Here is a 19,917-nt window from a genome sequence, read left to right on the forward strand (position 1 = left end):
TCAGATTAGGGGCAAACTCTGAGCTCAGTGTTGGTGCCAGACAGACTGGTCTGAGTATTTCAGAAACCTCTAATCTCGTATGATTTTCTGGAAATAAACCAATGTTCAGCTGCCTAGTTTTGATTACACTGTTCCCACTGCAGCGTCAGATTCCTGACAGACGCAGAACCCAGCATGGTCTTTTGCTGCTGTAGCTCACCCTCCTTTTTCATGTTCTGCATTTTGATGTGCTTTTCTGCTCATCGTGGATGTAGAGTGGTTATTCGAGCTACTGTGGCCTCCATGTCACTGTGGCAAACCTGTCTAGACAAACTCCTCTGACCTCTTATTAAACATGCGTTTCTACTTGCAAACATGTGGCTTACTGTGTTTTTAGTTTGTTTGTTTTTTTTTGCAAAAATATATTTTTTTAAATGACCAAAGAAGAAGATAGTAAAACATACCAAGTCTAAAAATGTTTACTTAATTTTAACTTAACCTCTGCATTAACCTCTATGTTATGCTTTGCGTCAATGACTATGATTCCCTGATTGGATAATTACATGAAAAAGCAAGTGTAACTTCTTCTTCTTTTAGCTGCTTCCATTAGGGGTGCCACAGTGGATCATTTGTCCCCATTCCCCCCTGTCCTCTACATCTACCTCTTTCAAACCAACTACCTGCATGTCTTTTCTCACCACATCCATAAACCTCCTCCTTGGTCTTTCTCTTTTCCTCCTTCCTGGTGGCTCCATCCTCAGCATTCTCCTACCGATATACCCCATGTCCCTCCTCTGCACATGTCCAAACCATCTCAATCAGCCTTGATTACTTTGTCCCCAAAATGTCCTACATGATCAGTCCCTCTAAAAAACTATTTTCTAATCCTGTCCTTCGTTGTCACTCCCAACAAAAACCTTAGCATCTTCAGCTCTGCTACCTCCAGCTCCACCTCCTGTCTTTTACTCAATGCCACTTTCTCTAAACCATACAACATCTCAGGTCTCACCACAGTCCAATAAACCTTTCCTTCACTCTCACAGATACTTTTCTATCACAAATCACTCCTGCTATCACTCTTCTCCACCCTCTCTACCCTGCCTGCACTCTTTTCTTCACTTCTCTAACACACTCTCCATTACTTTGCACTGTAATTTGTCACTTCTCGGACACGCTTGACACACACACACAATGCAAACTCTTCTGACCTTCTCTATACTTCTCCATCAACATTCTCAAAGCAAATAATGCATCTGTGGTGCTCTTCCTTGGCATGAAACCATACTGTTGCTCACAGATGGTCACCTCTTCTCTCAGCCTGGCTTCCACTACTCTTTCCCATAACTTCATGATGTGACTGATCAACTTAATTCCCCTGTAGTTACTGCAGGTCTGCACATCTCCCTTATTCTTAAAGATCAGTACCAGCAGACTCCTTCTCCATTCCTCAGGCATCCTCTCACCTTTCAGAACAACATTTTGTTCATATAGTGTAAGTAATATGTTACTTTAACTATATGAACAAAATGTTGTGTACACCTGACCATAAGATGTGTTTTTTTGTGATCATTATCCCCATTTGCTCTTATAATAACCTCCGCTCTTCTGGGTAGATGTTCCACTAGATTTTTTGTTTGTGGAGATTTCAGCTCATTCATACACAAAAGTGTTGGTAAAGCCAGGCACTGATGTAGGTGAGGTGAGGTGAGGATGGCTGAGGTGCATTTAGCATAGATATAACACATTAAAATATAGAGTATTAGTAAAAGTCTCCCAAAAATGTAAATACTCTCAAAGTACAGATATTTAAAAAAAAATATTGGTACACCAGACTTTCCCAACAATATGTGGTTCTTCAGATTCTTTGGATGTGGTACCATGAAATTTTCCCTTCACTTAAATTATGAGACCCGAATCTGATCCAGCATGACAATACCCCTGTGCACAAAGTGAGCGCCATGAAGATATGGTTTACATGGTTTAGAGTGGAAGATCTCCTGCAGGATGGCTCTGAAGAATGGAGATTATTATAAAAAACGAAATGTGGAGATAAATGTCCAAAAAGCACATAATATTTTGATCAGGTGTCCACAAACGTGCCCATTTAGTGAAGAACATGAGTGAAGTAAAGTTTGTTCCTTCTGCTGTGAAATGAATCCATAAACAGCATTAAATGAAAAGCCGTGGTGAAAGCACAAGCGTAACTCCACGCTTCTGCTGAGAGTTTGTGCGTGGAGTAGAGATTCTTTCACTGTGTGCCTGAAAACTCTCTCCTTCCAAAGGTCTGATGTGCAGGAGAATAGACCACTGACCTGCACTCATTATTCACATTGACTTCTCATTCCTCACTGCTTTCACTCTCGATACTTTAGTCCATTTTAAAGTGAGAACTTCTACATTTCTACTCGTAACAGTATCAAAGTTTTACCAGAGTCATATGTCAGCAAGGGAGAAATTTTTTTTTCTTAGTTACAGGGATGATGTGATCATCCACTAGTTGTACATATTGATAGTTGTTCAATATTTAACCATATAATGAATTATACATATAAAGGAATAAGGGGTGCCCCAGAATAGTCGATGCTTCTTTAATAGTCTGATTCGAGTCCCAATCTCCCAATCGAATTTTCGCAGGAGGTGTTATAAAACAAGGATCGTTCCTTTTTGGTGATACGGGGGTGCTCAATGTCTGATTTCACATAGAAATACTGGTTTTCTCGAAATAAGTTTCTAAACAGGATAAAAGTGTCAATTAAAATGTGGAAAGAAAGAAGCTTTTATTAAATATTTTAATAGACATGTATAAATACAACCACACTTACGACAGATTTCACTTTTACTCTCCGTGATCCGTGACTGAGACAGACAATATCTGTGAAATTCTGTGAAGGTATGTTTTGTTCTAATGGAATTTCTGATTGTATTTCGGTGCATTGATGTTGCGCTGTACTTATGCCGCACAGGCAATTTAGCCGATTTAATTTCATTTGCCGACATGTAAAATGCAAATCCTGTCTGCGGTGTGGCTTTTCTGCAGTTATTCATGTTATTCTTTTTTTTTTTAGCTTTATTGATATAAAAAGTTTTTTTTTTATACATTTTCTTCTATATCTGTGTGTGATGTTCTGGTAGCTTTAAATTGGCAGGGGGAATCGTTTTAAGAATGATTATCCACATTGCAAACTTCAAGATAAAAAAAGGTATGGTCAGTTTCATTGATTGCTTGACAGGCAGTTTTGGTTGCTCTATTAGAAAGTTGTTTGTGTGCTGTGTGTGAAACAAAAATAAAAGTTGTCTTACCTCCAACACACACACACACACACACACACACACACACACACACACACACACACACACACACACACACACACATACACACACATACACACCGACCCTACTCAATGAAGACCCAAGCCTCTGCTTCAATTCATACGACATTCCAGTGAATTTACGTCTCCTGTAATTGCAGTACCTTTACACTGGCCAGGGGTCTTGTTTGCTTTGAGTCGAGTCTGATCCATCAATCCCCTGAGCGCGATGACCTTTAATTCCCTCGTGCAACTCCCATGTGGGAGCTCCACACTGGTGAAGGGGAATAAAGACTAGAAATTTATTATCAACTAAATTTATCAATCTGTCACCAGTCCCAAAAAAGCATTAGGAATAAACCGGTGGATTGTATCTGTGCCTGGTGTAAAAGATTTGCGTTTGGTCCTGTTTAAGTGTGAATCGTGGAATTCAGTGGTGTTTTTGGTGTCTGAAACTATTCATAATGAGCACACAGCGTGTGTATTAAAGTCTAAGTTGAATAAGGGTTTTCAGAATGATATTGTGTCTCGCATGTCTGACTGTACTGAGAAGAGCCTGCTGAGCGAATCAGAAAGAAGTCCTACACTGCAAAAAAATAACCATATAAATATACACAATAAATGCGTGATTTAAGAAGATACAGACAAAAAGCCAAATTATGTGCCAGTGCAGTAAGATAATTACACTTGGTAAGATTTATTGAAATAAGAAAACATATTGCCAACAATTATTTATTTAAATGTAGTCTTGTAACTTATAGTAGTTACGATGCAGTAGTTATGAAAAAAAAAGCTAAATCATTACTTGCTGCTTCTCAAAATACTTATGCAACATAAACATTATTGAATGTATTTTGTCATTACTGAACACTAAAAGATATTGAACATGAGAAATTTTAACCGAACTGTAAACAACTTAGTAAAAAACCATAAGCCATTTGTATAAAGTTCCAAAAAAAATATAACTTCATTGGATAATGTTTGTATTAGATTGTAAATAAATGTGTTAAAATAAGTCCTAAGTGGGATTATTGAGCTTTTTTTTTTTTTTTTACTGGGCTTAAAATATTAGCCTCAAATTATGTTTCTGATGGAAATTAAGCTCAACTTGCAGGTAAAATCATTATTTTTTAACTTTACTACGATAAATAATCGTAAAACATTCATAATAATCACAATCTGCTCTTGTGTAGTTTTTTAATTCAAAAAATAAGATCAATGATTTTTTTTTATGGCTAGAAATAAGTTTTTGCAGTGTGCTGCTTTTCAAAGTACTTAAACTTATTGCAACCTAAAACATTATTGAATGTATTTTGTCGTTACTGAAAACTGAAAGAAATTCAACACAAGAAACTGCAATAAAATTATAGAACAACTTAGTAAAAAGCCAAAAGTTTTTTATATAAAAAAAACTAATGAGCTAATAAGTGTGATTATTAAGCATTTTTTACTGGGCAACTTTTAAAACCAGTTATTACAGCTAAAAGATCTTAAAAGATACAAGACTGGCCAACAAATGATGTTTCTGATGGTAATTAATCTCAAGACATTCACAACAATCGTACCCAATCATGCATAGAATTTTATTCTCAATATAAGATTAATACGATTTTTTTTGGCTAGAAATTAGATTGTAAGTCTTGACTAGATGAGGAGTTAAATGTTGCAGTGTAAATGTGGCTGTGATCACTGAGCCTCTGGAGATGTGTAGATACAGTTTAAACAGCATCGCTGTAACTCAGAGCCTGACCAGTGGCTATTTTTGCTTCTCAGTGCTTAAAATTAGGTTGGGTCGGATATTTTGAGAGGTTGAATCATCATCCTCCCCCCTGTCTGAAAAACTAGATAGACGACTTCTATTTTTTTCCTCCTATCTCATGTCTGTTTGGTCAGAATCGTTTACGAAGGCGCCTGCTGCGCCCGCCGTCAGAGCCCATGCCATGCGAGACGAGCGGAATGTCAACGGTGCTGATTAAACACTGTTATCTTTCTTTCTCATCATAGTGCTTGTGATATTTGAGGCTTGCAGTGAGCCGTTAAAGGTTTTCAGATGCCAGTGGCAAAACGTTTTGTACATGCTTTATGTAGAATCCAAAACATCAATAAGCTGACGTGTTTGGGAAAATTGTATTATACTTTAACATAGAGCATTTATTGGTTGAGAATAATCTAAGCAGACCCTGAAGATCTCTCTTTGTCATATTAACTCCAGCGACATGAGCTGTAATAGATTTAAATCAGTGGTGGACAGTAACGAAATAAATGTAATTCGTCACTGTACTTAAGTAGCTTTTTCATGTATCTGTACTTTACTGAAGTGTTTCCATTTGAGGAGATTTTAACTTTAAATTCACTACATAAAGTTAAATATGGTACTTTTTGCTCAATGCATTTCAGTCGTTTCTTTTGATTTATGAGCATAAAAACGTAACTGGTCAAACACACAGCAATCCACCAATCTGGGTCGAGCGCACCTTTTGAAGTTGTTTCCATTGGCGCTTGGTATATCTACTGATCACCAACATACAGTTCAGCATCAGTTCAACACCAAGCAGAACATTTAGAGAGGAATAAATGATGAAGAAACTCCTGACTCGAACTCGCCACAACACCCGTTGTCTTATTTGTGCAATTTTTTTTTTAAGTAGTTGAAAAGAAGGTTTTGGGCTCATCATCATTTTAATAGAAATCAATCAGTGTTTGACTCTGATGATTAATATCATTCTTTTAATAGATCATTGTGCTGAGAGTAATAGAGCCTTTTCACATGAACTGAGTTGATTAAGCAAAGAGTCTTGTGATAAAAATGATAATAGGAACATTATAGTCATAATAAATCATAGTACTTTTGATACTATTTGGATATTTTACCTAGTGTATCTCTACTTTAACTCAAGTACATGGTTTGTGTACTTTCTTCACCACTGACTAAAACTCTGCAGACCATGTATGTTTATGCACCGATGAGGATTTTTTTTTTTTGGGCCTCCAGGAAGTGACCTCAGTATATCGGCCGTGTGAAGATCTTCAGTGGTCTATAGAGAATATTCAGAGCTGAGAAATGCTTTTTCTGACTATAAAAAAATAATAAATATTGAAAAATAATTTAATAAAATAGGTTAATGGTTACGCCATTGGACTTTGAATCTGAAGGTCATGAGTTCAAATCCCAACCACACCAAGCTGCCACTTTGGGGCCCCCTGAGCAAGGCCCTTAACCCCTTAGCTGCTCATTTGTACGAATGGGGTAAATGTAAGCCGCTTTGGATATATGCTATTGCCAAAATGCCGTAAATGTAAAAATGCAGAGATTCCAGAACTGAAACATTTCCTTGCTTTTGCAGCTTTTCCAACCACAAGCTCCAAGTCCATAGATTCTGAGTGTAAAAAATGTCACAAAATTGTATTTACATTTTTACGTCTGTTTACAAACTGAATGTTTTACACTCGCAGGGTGTTTGCTCACAACAACAACTTGATCAAAGCGTGACACTAACTGTGTACGTCTCTAGATGGTTCGGGATGTTTGCGAGTTCGGCATCTACTTCTTCAAAGGTCCGTAATCATTACGAGGTGGGAGGTGACTGGATCTGGCCAAACCTCAGGGTGTCTCGGGATGGGGAGAGAAAGAGAAGCAGTGGAGAGGAATCAGCGTAGCTGCTGTTCATGATATTAACAGCACAAGTTGATGTGCATGTGATCAGATGTTCTGGAGCACAAGGTTATGATGTGATGTGTGTTATGTGTAGGCTTTGCTAAAACACTACAACCACAAGTCAAGTCAAGTCAAGTCAAGTTTTTTTGTATAGCGCTTTTCACAACAGACATTGTCTCAAAGCAGCTTTACAGAAAACAACAGTGAAGGTGAATAGTGTGCGTTTGTCCCTGATGAGCAGCCGTGGCGACAGTGGCAAGGAAAAACTCCCTTAGATGATATGAGGAAGAAACCTTGAGAGGAACCAGACTCAAAGGGGAACCCATCCTCATATGGGTGACATCAAGAGTTTGGTCATAAATCTTTCAACAATACAGAACAATTTGTGATCATCATAGATCCAGCATCAGCTTCTCCATGCCAGGGCCTTTAAACACTCGGCATCTACTTCTCCATGATCATCCATAGGTCCATAATCTTCACGAGGTGGGACGTGACTGGAGCTGGCCAAACCTCAGGATGCCTCGGGATGGGGAGAGAAAGAGAAGCAGTGGAGAGGAATTAGCGTAGCTGCTGTTCATGATATTAACAGCACAAGTTGATAATGTGCATGTGATCAGATGTTCTGGAGCACAAGGTTATGATATGTGATGTGTGTGATGTGTAGGCTTTGCTAAAAAGATATGTTTTTAATCTATACTTAAACTGGGTGAGTGTGTCTGAGCCCCGAACACTGTCAGGAAGACTGTTCCAGAGTATAGGAGCTAAATGTGACCACCTTTAGTGGACTTTGCTATTCTAGGAACTACTAGAAGCCCAGAGTTTTGAGATCTCAGGGAGCGTGATGGATTGAAGCGTGTTAAAAGACTGGAGAGATACATGGGAGCCAAACCATTTAGTGCTTTATAAGTGAGAAGTAATAGTTTGTAGTCTATTCGAAACTTAACAGGAAGCCAATGTAGGGACGATAGGATTGGGGTTATGTGATCATAAAGTGAAAAAAGTAGCGGCTTATAGTCCGAAAAATACGGTATATAGCGCATTTGAAATGTACTGTGAACAGTTTGCTGTTACTTTCCACTAAGACATCTAAATGTGTTCCAGCATGACATTACCCCTTGTTACAAAGTGAGCTCTATGAAGATATGGTGTTGATGTTGGAGTGAAAGAACTCCAGTGTCCTGCACAAAGGCCTGGCCTCAATTGCACTGAACACATTGGGATGTGGGAGTGTGGGAGGTGGTAACTCAGTGGCATTGGACCTTGAATTTCAGAAGAATCAGACTAGAAACACGTTAAATGATCTGCTAGTGCAGTAAGATGATAATACTTGGTAAAATTTATTGAAATAAGAAAACATACACTTATACACTTATTCCAAAAAAAAGTAAATTTCGTCTAATATATATATATCTTTCTTTTTAAGAGTTTGCTTTTCTTCATTTGTGTGAACAGAGAACAAGAATACGAATTCCTCTTAATTTAAGAAGTCATCATTATATCCAAGTCATAAGTGTGATTACTGAGCATTTGTATACTGGGCAGCTTTAAAACCAGTTATTACAGCTAAAATAAAGTCATAAAATATATACAAGCCCTCAATGATGTTTCTGATGGCTCAATTTCGGGTAACATAACTAACTTTAAGCTTTACTAACTAAGAAAATAGATAAATGATCTTAGAACAATCATCATAATCTTACACAATCCGATCTTGCATATTTTATTCGTAAAATAAGTTCAATCAGATTTTTATGGCTAGAAATAACATTGTAACGCAACTCACTAGATGAGGAGTTTTTGCAGTGCAGTAATGAAAATCTGAAACTCCTGACAGTTTGGCCGGTATCCAGGGAAGGCCAGTACGAGGTTATTCCTTTTTGTGAGCCTTACATCTGTATTGTGAACCAGCTCCAGTATTAACAAGATGTTCTGACAGGTTAGCATGTTGGGAGAGTTAAGAATATTGTGAAGAAGCAAAACTAAACATCACAGTGAGTGATAGTTTTAAGGTCTTTAAATGACAAGATGTTGTATTACAGCCTGAGATAACAGCTGCAGTTATTTCCTTGTCAGACAGAAGAAAATATGTATGAGATTAGGGCAATCAGAAAATATTCATGAATCTGTCATTTTAAAATCACACCAAGAATCTTATCCGTTTGTGCCTCGAGTGTGGATGATGGTTGAGAAGTCTGGCATAAAGAAGCTCTTCAGTTCTTTGTGAAAACGTTCTGTTTAGGGCAGAAAGAAATGTCAGACAGTATGATATATTTTAAAAGATGAGACGTGGAGAGAGGAGAAGGAGATCCACTATATGGACTTTTGAAAATGTGTCCTCATTCAACCACAGGGTTCGTTAGTAAAATCAGGTACTGATGGAGGGTGTGGAGGTCTGGGGTGCAGTCAGTGTTTCAATTTATCCCAAAGGTTTTCAGTAGGGTTCAGTCCAAAGCTCTATAGCATGAGATTTTCCACTCCAATCCATGTAAAGCATATAATGAAGCTGGCTTTGTGCACAGGTTTTTGTCTCCTAATTAAAGTGTAGGGTGAATTTAATGCAACTGCATTCATAGACATCCTGTACAATTGTGTTCCTCCAACTTTGTGGTAATAGTTTGAGAAGGAACCACAAATGGCTGGAATTATTTATGTTTTAGTCCCATGAGAAGAACTAGATTGAAAATAATCTTGTTGCCCTGTGTGTCTTTGCTGATTGCAGTGCGGGACCCAAAGGAGATAACATCTATGAGTGGAGGTCCACCATTCTGGGTCCTCCAGGCTCCGTCTACGAGGGTGGAGTGTTCTTTCTGGACATCACCTTCTCCTCAGACTACCCTTTCAAGCCTCCAAAGGTAAACATGTTATAATTATCTTCACTATGTCATGAGTTCAGTTGGTAGTAGTGTTGTGGCCAATTATTATCAATAGCAATGAATCCATTAATGAAGTTAAAACACCAAGTAAAGGACTAAACTATGTTCATGATCCAGGGTTGGTGTCAAAGACTTTATTCAGCAAAAACAAAGCCAGGCAGTTCCCTGGAAGTGCAGTAAATGCAAGTTTTTAGAAAGACCGTATAAAAGGGTTGATAAAATACAGGCGCATCTTAATAAATTAGACTATTGCCAACTGTCAAGTCAGTAGTCTCTCCTCCCCCTGTGATTGTGTAGCCTGAACCAGAGACGCCATTTAAAAGCTCAGGAAACCTTTGCAGGTGTTTTGAGTTAATGAGCTGATTAGAGTGTGACACCACGAGTCTCCAATATTGAACTTTTTCACAATATTCAAATTTTCTGAGAGAATAAACACTTTTAATATATCAGTCTGTGTGATGAATCTAAATAATATACGAGTTCCACTTTTTGTATAGAATTACTAAAATAAATAAACTTTTTAATGATATTCTAATTTATTGAAATGCACCTGTATATGTTTGACCAATCAAGCTTCACTAAAGTGGTTCTTGGTCAGCAAAAAGAAGTGCACAGTCTGCAGCTGAAAGTAAAATGTACTCTAGGCTTCCAAGAACTAAAAGTGTAGGAACTGAAATTAGGTCTTCGATGGAAATGTGACTGGTGTGACAATTTTTTCCCATGTAAAGACATTTCATGGATATCTGAAACAAAAAGAAAAGGCTCCTGTGATGGAAAACATTGTTATAGATTCTGTAGTGGAAACAGGTCCGAAGTTCTTGAGATCCTAAAAGATCTTTTGTAGAGGAACCTATAATGAAAGGCTCTAAAGTTCTAAACATTTCCACAGTTCCTGAAAAGGTTCCTGTTGTGAACACATGCCTATGGTGCTTTTGGTGCCAGCATGCATGTAATTCCTGAGCTAGTTCAAGCGTCTTTAATGTGCGCATACCTGTAATTCCTGTGTTCCTGAAAAGGTTTCTGTAGTGGAAACATGCCTTTTGGTGTTTTTGGTGTAAGCATGCCTTTAATTCTTGAGTTCCTAAAATGGTTCATTTTCTTTTTTACTTTTGAAAAATGTCTTTGTTGTAGACATGTCTGAAACTCTTAAGTTCCTGGAAACGTTCCTGCAGTGAAAACCTACTTAAAGTGCCTTTAATGTTGACATAAATATAACTTCTCAAAAAAGGCTCTTGTGGCAGAAGGTGTTTTTCATGTTAGTATGTCTATCATTCCTTAGTTCCTGAAAAGTTTCCCTTAGTGGAAACATGCTTTTGGTGTTTTTGATTGTGACAGAGTGAACTGTCCCTATGGTCAGCATGATGCTACACACACACACACACACACACACACACACACACACACACACACACACACACACACATTACACTTTCAATTCTCTACCACATTGATGTAAGCATGTCTATCATTCTTAAGTTACTGAAATGGTTCCTGCAGTGCTAGTGTAAACATGCTTTTGGTGGATTAGGTGTATGTAAGCATAAAATGTTGAGTTCCTGAAAAGGGTATTGTGTAGGGTTAATTAACGTGGGCTTGGTGTAAGCATGCCTTTATTTCCTGAGTTCCAGCAAAGGTTCCTTTGGTGGAAACATGAATTTGGTGTGTTTGGTGCCAGCATGCATGTTAATCCTGAGGTTCCTGCGAAGGTTTGTGTGGTGGAAACATGCTTTTGTTTAGTTTTTTTGGCATGCATGCTTGTAAATCTTCTGTTCCTGAAACGGTGATAGTTGAAGCATGCCTTTGATGATACCTGAGTTCCTGAAAAGGTTTCTGTGGGGGGGAACATGCCATTGGTACCTTTTGTTGTAAGCATGTCTATGATACCTGAGTTCCTGAGAAGATTCCTCTGGTGGAAACATGCTTATATTGTTAAAGTAAGCACGCCTATAAGTCCTGATTTCCTGAGAAGGGTTTCTGTAGTGGAAACTTCCTTATGGTCTGGTGGTCAAAAAGTGCCTTATGTTCCTAACATTTTGAAAAGGTTCTAGTATTGGAAATATGTCTATATTTCCTGTAGTGTAAACATGAAGTTCCTCACTACCTGAAAAGTGCTTGTAGATCTTCTCACTCATCTTTTATGCTGTGTTCCACCTGCAGTTACTCCACTTTAACCATCAAGATCTTGTGTGTTGTACAAGTGCACAATTATCTTTAACATTTTGTCATTCTGCCTCAACTCCAGTAGATTGGATATTGTTGAACACACACACAGTGAAGCTCCGAGTCTGATTGAAGTGTCATATGTTAAAAGTTTGTCAGTGTTTAAGGAGATACAGTTTTAATGATAAACAGAGCACATTCTCACGCTCTACTCAATTTCTCTGATCTGAAACAGAACATCGTATATGGCACATTCTCTTGGTTTCTGACAGCTGAAATTGCTCATATTGTGGTCCACTAATGCATTTTCGTCTTGCACATTGTGGCTGGATGAAGGGCTCATGAGAAAACGGACAGAAATGTGAGAAAAACAAGATTTTTTTCACAGAGAGAAATCCCTGGAAGTCGGCAGCCTGTTCTCCCAGAGCCTAGCAGAAAGAGGCTCATGGGAGCTTGAGGCTGGGAGTGAGGCTTGATGCTGTTAGAAGAATCTCGGGAGCATTGATTTTTTTTTTAATCCTGTTGATTTACTATGTTGCTCTTCCTTTGCTTTGTCTTCCTGTTCATTTCTCGTCTTGTACTTTTACTGTCTATTTCTGATTGTATCCCTCTCTTATCCCGCTGCAGATTAATTTTGATAATTTTCTCTCTCTCTCTCTCTCTCTCTCTCTCTCTCTCTCTCTCTCTCTCTCTCTCTCTCTCTCTCTCTTTATCACACCCTTTCTCTCTCTCTGCACATGCACAGTGTTTTATACCAATATTTTCGGCGTTTTATCAATCTTTTTTCTATAAAACATCTCAGAATATTCTAATGTGTGTGTGTGTGTGTGTGTGAAGCATTCAGGAGCAGCATGGCACCTGCGAGCGCGAAGCTTTATGAGAGTCTGACTCGCCGGCACAGCGAGTGTAGAGGAGTGTGTTACTGGTTGGAGATGTTGAAGGGCATGAGAATATTGTCTCAGCCTGCCGAATGAACAGTGCTATTGTTTTTTTTTAACAGTCTTGAAAAAGTCACCAAACTGACCCACAAATGAATTACTTTGAATGTAGTTTCTTTTCGGCTTCTCACGTTAGGGGTCGCCACAGCGGATCCTCCGCACGTTTGATTTGGCACATGTTTTACGCTGGATGCCCTTCCTAACGCAACCCTCCCCAATTTATCCGGGCTTGGGACCGGCACTAAGAGTGGCTGGGGATGGTTCCCTGACCGGGAATCGAACCCGGGTCGCAGCGGTGGGAGCGCTGCATCTTAACCACTAGACCACCAGGGGACCAGGGGATGAATTACTTTGAATAATAAGTGTATACTGGTTTCTCCCCTAAGTTTTCCTGCTTAAAAGCTCATGTAAAAGGAGGAGCTCAACAGTTAAGTTGCTGGGTTATTGATCAGGAGGTCGGGGGTTCATGCCCCAGTATCGCCAAGCTGCCAGTCTTGCGCCCTTGAGCAAGGATCTTAACCCTCTGTGCCATATCATGGCTGACTGCGCTTTGACCCCAGCTTTAGAGTGGGCTGGGATATGTGAAGAACTGCTGTAATGTATATGTGACAAATAAAGTCTATTCTATACTATGTTTTCCAATGTCATTAATGATGAGAATTTAATGAAAATCTCCCTTAGCTAAGCACTTGGTGTCTTTCAGGAGAATGGTTTTCATGGTTCTAAATGAAGGTCTGGATGACCTTTTTAGAATGTTGAACAGTTTTTCCCAGACCACAAACAGTTTGTTATTAATGGCAAGCAATTTAGAAGAGAGAGTGTTATTTTATCAATCAAGAACTCTTTCAGACTAAATAAACTGATAATAAAGGTCAATAGGGAGAATTCAGATGAAGACTGATGAAGTATATGGTGTGTTTTACTTTTTTTAGTTTTTTTGTGTTATTTATACATTCCACTCACGCTTTAAAAGCGCTACGGAGATGGATGCTCCTTCCGAGTTCTTCTTCAGTTTAAAACAAAAAGATTGGACAGAAAAGATTCATGCATGCGGTGTGGGGACAGAATCAGGGGATCTCTTGTCAGAGCCTACTGAAATATTTGAAGCTGTATAGCAGTGAGAGGTCAGAAGCACAGGTAGTGGAGGAGAGCTTCCTCAAGGACCTGCCTAAGCTCTCAGAGTCAGTGGACAGGGATTTGGACAGGGAGCTGACAATGGCTGAGCTTCAGAAAGTTTAGAGGCATGGAGAGCAGGCTGGCGCCAGGTATAAATGGTCTCCCTGCCTAGATTTTTCAAGGATTTCTGGGCGGTAATAGGGCAGCATGTGCTGGAGGTCCTACAGGACAGTGTAAAAGGAGGTCAGCTACTGATGAGCTGCAGAAGATCTGTTCTGCCAAAAAAGAGCGACATGACCCACCTGAAAAACTGGCGCCCGGCTACTGTGCACTGACTGCAGGCTGCTGTCAAAAGCATTAGCCTCGTGACTGACAAAGGTGATAGAGCAGATTATACCCCATGACGTACGGTGTGCCTGGCTGGTTGATTTTTGATATCGTATATCTAATTTGTGACATTTTTGACGTCTCCCGGCTATTAGACTTAAAGACTGGTCTAATTTTTCTAGACAAGAAATGACTTTTGATTGGGTTTAATAGATATGATCAGGTTCACTGTCTAGAATGCTGTACACTCTAGCTATTCAACCTCTGCACTGGATTCTGCAGAGTGTCCTTCATTTGCCCAAGGAGGAAGGGGGCCTTTCGCCTCCAGTTCATCCAGAGACTCCTAACTGGGCCCAGGAACCTGGTATAGAGAACAGCAGAGCTGGGGCTGGACAAAGGTTAAGAAATAAGTGCTGCGTAACACTATACTCGCTACTGGAAAAGCTCCTGATCTACTAGAGTTGTCTGGACCTCTCCAGTGCAGTCATCCTAACACTTTCCAGAGGTCTGATCTCTTTAAAGATCGTCACACCCCGGGAGCTGATGAGCATTGCAGGGACAGACCGGTCACGAAGGGAAAACCTGGCAGCACATATGGGACTCCGGGCCTTGCGCATTGTCAACCAGCTTTTACACCGCTGGTGGTCTACCCTAACAGCAGAGGAGCATGCTCAGATAAAGGACTACTGAACAACTGAATGATTTTCAGATTTACACTGAATCTAGGAGACCCAAATCTCTTCCTGCATGACAGTGCACCTGTACATAAAGTTAAACCCCATGAACCCATGGTGTGTTTAGGTTGGAGTGAAAGTGCTTGCACAGAGTCTTGATTTCAACCCCACTGAACACCTTTGGGATAAAATGGAACTAAAGGGTCATAAGGTTACTGAGCAACTCAAGAAGTTTGAAGATGGATTTGGACTGTTATTAATAGCAACAGTCTACTACAATGGCTCAGGAAAAAATGATGCACTTAAGGGCTTATCATTGCACCCCTTAACAATAATGGAACTGGAATAAATAGATATTTAGTGCCACATAGACTTTTAAGTCTGGTTTCTCTCAAGGTTTCCTTCCCTCAGGACGTTTTTTCGGTGCCACAGTTTCACTGGCCATTCAATTATTGAAATAAATGTATAGATATTAAACGTATACATTCCAGCTTTATAGCCTCTTTATGTTTGTATGTCCATTGTTGCCCAAAGGTATGTACAACACATAGAACTGAATGAATTAGAATGTTCCAAAAACACATATTGTAGCACATACTGTTTTAGAGATGTTAGAAACATAATGGCCTAAATGCAAATATTTTGTTTGTTAATGAATACAATATAGTTATAGGCGAATTGCTATGATATATAAACAACCAAACACTGTGTTCTGTGATTGAAGCTTCTAGGTCGTAAGAGTAATTTGGTTTAATTCTTTATGTAAAATGAGAGTTTATGTAACATGAAGCAAAGTTCCACCAAAGATGTTCTGGGTTTCATTCAACTTTCCACATAACACAACTCCCTCAGGTTTGGTGTTGGATCATATGTGGAAATGAAGGCTTGTGTTTTTACCATCAAGCACTAGTGTTTGATTGTTTTTCTTAATTAGCAAACTTTGTTTCTGGGTTTTTTTTTTTTGTATTGTGAACCTGATTGTAATGATGAGGAGATGCAGCAGATGCAGAAGGACAGGAGCCAGAGGGTACGGCAGCCTGAAGGTACAGCTGCCAGGTTGTAAACAGACAGGAGGGTGGAGGTGATTGTTTGTGAATTATCATCTCTCTGTAGCTCAGATGTGCATCTGTTTTTTTTTTTTGTTTTTGTTTTTCCATTAACTCCACCCACAAAATTTGGTGCTAGTATTATTATTAGTAGTATTTTTTTGCAAATGCATGTGCTTCACAGAATCTGTTCATTTTTGACCTTTTTTAGCACAAAATGGTTACAATTTACAGCCTAAAGATTCATATGGTTACTGTGGAGATGGATTTGGACTATAATTAAAATTCATAGCCTGCTACAATGACAATTTTGCATTAAAGTGTCCATTAGTGAAATTTGATAACCTTAACAATGATGAAACTGTAATGAATGGACATTCTGTGTCACACAGATGAGGATGGGTTCCCCTTTTGAGTCTGGTTTCTCTCAAGGTTTCCTCCTCATACCACCTCAGGGAGTTTTATCCTGCCACTGCGATTACTGACTTGCTCATTAGGGACAAAATAGTGGCGACTCATTTGTGACTTTATATTTGTAATCTATTTATTTGTATATATTTTTGTTATTATTATTGTAAATCTGGCGAGTAGAGTGGCATGGAAAGTGAGATCATGTGGATTGTTCTCCAACGATTATCTTACATGTTGCAAAATGGTTTTGAAGTTTTCGGAAGTGGAGCTCGTTGAAGGTCTTCCTGATCTCTCGGCATCTACGAGTTTTTTTTCCGTTTTCATGCATGCCACTCATAAAAAATACAGCATATTTGTTAAACGTATGCCGCATGTCAAACGTATGTCATTTAAAAAAAAATTGTGGTAGATTTGCCCAGTTTCACACAGAATTTCACATTTGCTCTTTGTTCTAAATTGCTGTCCATGATGAAATTGGAGACATGGAAACACACATAGTCAGAATAGCACCATTAGTCTTCACCTCGTAGTAGCCTCTCATTCTCAGGGGTGAACTGAAAAGGTCTATGTAAGACATGTGTAGAAGGTGCCATCACTTTTAAACAGTCAAAATCCCTGCAACCACCAAGGGATTCCAATATGGCTGAAACAGATCTGAATTTTAAGCTGCACACGCATTTAGCCTGCACACACATTCCCTTGCTTAGTGTCGCACGGTTACTAATTGGTAACACGCACACACACACACACACACACACACATACGATTCTTGGTGAAGTAACGTTCTTTGCGACTTGTTCCAAAGACACAATGAGCTGTTCTGATTTACGTTATAGATTCACATTAGCATACTGTGTTTTTTTTCTGGTTTTGGCTTTGGTTTAGCCACTATGCCATAAACCCCAGATTGGTGGAGGGCTTCAGTGATAGTTGTCCTTCTGGAACATTGTCTCATCTCTACACAAAATCTCCAGAGCTCAGTCAGAGTGACCATCAGGTTCTTAGTCACCTTATATATCCATTTCTAGATTTCTGTTTTTACATAATGGGGTACTGATTGGAGACTAGCGAGAGAAAAAAAATAAATTGTAATGATTGTAAACATTGGTCACAAAACAACTTTAGAAAACTGCAGTATCCATTGCAGTATATCTTCTTAAGGGACAAAACTATAGAAATGAAACTTGGATATATTTAGCGTAGTCAATGTGCACATTGTACAGAAATACAGATTTACTGTCCTCTAGAAATAACTCAGCATACAGCCATTATTGTCTAAATAACTGACAACAAAAGTGAATACACCCTAAGTCAGGGGTGTCAAACTCAGTGTAATTATATTTGGCCCGCGAGATGATATCAAATGTGTATTAAAGTTGGCCCGACAGTATATAGCGCATACACCGCTAATACTACAAATCCCAGAATGCTTTGTTAGTGCGTTAGCGCGATAGTCGAGACCGCTGAAAAACTCTGTGTACTCAGCGCTGAATTTACCCGGAGATTTACCGACTTTGAAGCTCAGAAATGCAGATTTGAACTGCTCAGAAATCCGTTTGTGGTTGAGGTGTAAAGCGCACCAATCAACCTCCAAATAAAGCTGATTGAACTCCAGTGTAGAGACACGCTCAAGTAAAAGTATGACCCTGTGTGTGCTGCACAGTTTCCATGTTTCCTCCCCGACACACTGTTCCAACTCCGTGCCCAAGCTGCTCAAATAATCTCTATGTTCGGCAGCACATATCTGTGTGAGCAACTGTTCTCTTCGATAAAAATAAACAAAACACCACTCAAGAGTCTCACTGATGAACACCTTCACTCAATCCTGAGGATTTCCTCAGCTCAGAGCCTAAACCCAGACATTGATGCACTTGCATCTAAGAAGAGATACCAGGTATCTGGTTTGAACCAATGTGCATCAGAGTAAATCAGAGTGTAGAAACTGAGCTTGAATGAATGTTGTCTTTATGCACTTTTTCTACTCTAAGGCATGAACTGTTAATAGTTGAAAGATTGGCTTTTTTTAATTGAAATTATTATTATTGGTTGTTTTGTTGTTGGCCTGTGAAAAAAGTTTTACATTAAAAAAAGGAATTCGAAAGGCTATAGAGAGAGAGAGAGAGAGAGAGAGAGAGAGAGAGAGAGATGATAAGAAACTAATACCACTGATGTGTGTTTTATGTCAAATTTAATTTCTCATGTGTTTATAATATTAAACTTTGGTGGTTTCAGATTTAATGTTTATGCAAAACTAAAGTTTGTTTCCATATAAAAAGGTCCAACATTACACATCTGGAGAGACGGAAAACATGCACAATTGAGTTTGGCCCACGACTTCATCCCAGTTTTTAATTTTGTCCCACTGTGAATTTGAGTTTGATATCTCTGCCCTAAGTAATAACAGCTGTACATGGTGTAACCATGTAAAGCCACATGTCCTATTCATAATGTTCATGTTTTTGACAGAACCATACAAATGTGTGTATCTTGTATTAGAGCGGTTAAAATGTTGTGCTTTGAGTACAATTCTCTCATACTGACCACTGGATGTTCAACATGGCACCTTATGGCAAAGACTCTCTGATGATTTGAGAATTAGAACTGTTGCGCTCCTCAAAGATGCTGAGGCTATAAGAAAATCGGTTATACCCTGAAACTGAGTTACAGTACAGTGGTCAGGGTCACACAGAGGTTTTCCAAGAACAGTCCTCGTAAGGGTCCATCAAAGAATTTGAGTCCTCGTGCTGTGCAGAAGATGCTTTAAAAACAGACGCATCAGTGCTGCCAGCATTGCTTTAGAGGTTGCAGAAGTGGAAGGTCTGCTTGTCAGTGCTCAGGACGTACGCCGCACACTACAACAAGTCGGTTTATAGGCCGTGGTCCCAGAAAGAAGCCTCTTCTTAAGCTGCCGAAAGAAGAGAAGAAAGCCTGGATTACTGGAACCATATCTGTGTTCTGATGAGACTAAGATAAACTTGTTTTGCTCAGATGGTGTCCAGCATGTGTGGTGACATCCTGGTGAGGAGTGCCAAGAACATTGTGTCTTGCCTACAGACAAGCATGGTGGTGGTAGCATCATAGTCTGGGGCTTATTCAGTGCTGCTGGTACTGGGGAGCTGCGGTTCATTGAGGAACACATGGACTTCAACATGCCATGTTACATTCTGAAGCAGGCCATGATACCCTCCCTTCAGACAGCAATGTTGCTCAAACTAAATATTGACACTTTAGACACAGTTTTGACATGTTGACTCACTTTTGTTGGTAGCTATTTTGACAATGTAATTTGCCCTGGTTGTATGTCCAGGTATTTTCAGAGAACAGAAAATCTATACTGCTGCACAATCTGCACATTAACTACTCAAGTTTCATTTCTATAGTATTGTCCCTTTGAGAAGATATGCTGAAATGTTTGCTAAAGTGTGAG

General features: G+C 39.2%; 1 protein-coding gene across 1 annotated transcript in view; it reads left to right on the plus strand.

Moving 5' to 3' along the window:
• ube2e3 (ubiquitin-conjugating enzyme E2E 3) overlaps positions 1 to 19,917 on the plus strand; it is an 80,941-nt gene that overhangs the window by 48,346 nt on the left and 12,678 nt on the right. Inside the window, exon 4 of the mRNA XM_083537200.1 lies at positions 9,665 to 9,797. Coding sequence (XP_083393326.1) covers positions 9,665 to 9,797 — 133 coding nt within the window. The remainder of the gene's footprint in view (positions 1 to 9,664; positions 9,798 to 19,917) is intronic.

Source organism: Silurus aristotelis (genome assembly GCF_946808225.1).
Source record: "Silurus aristotelis genome assembly, chromosome: 3".
NCBI lineage: Eukaryota > Metazoa > Chordata > Actinopteri > Siluriformes > Siluridae > Silurus > Silurus aristotelis.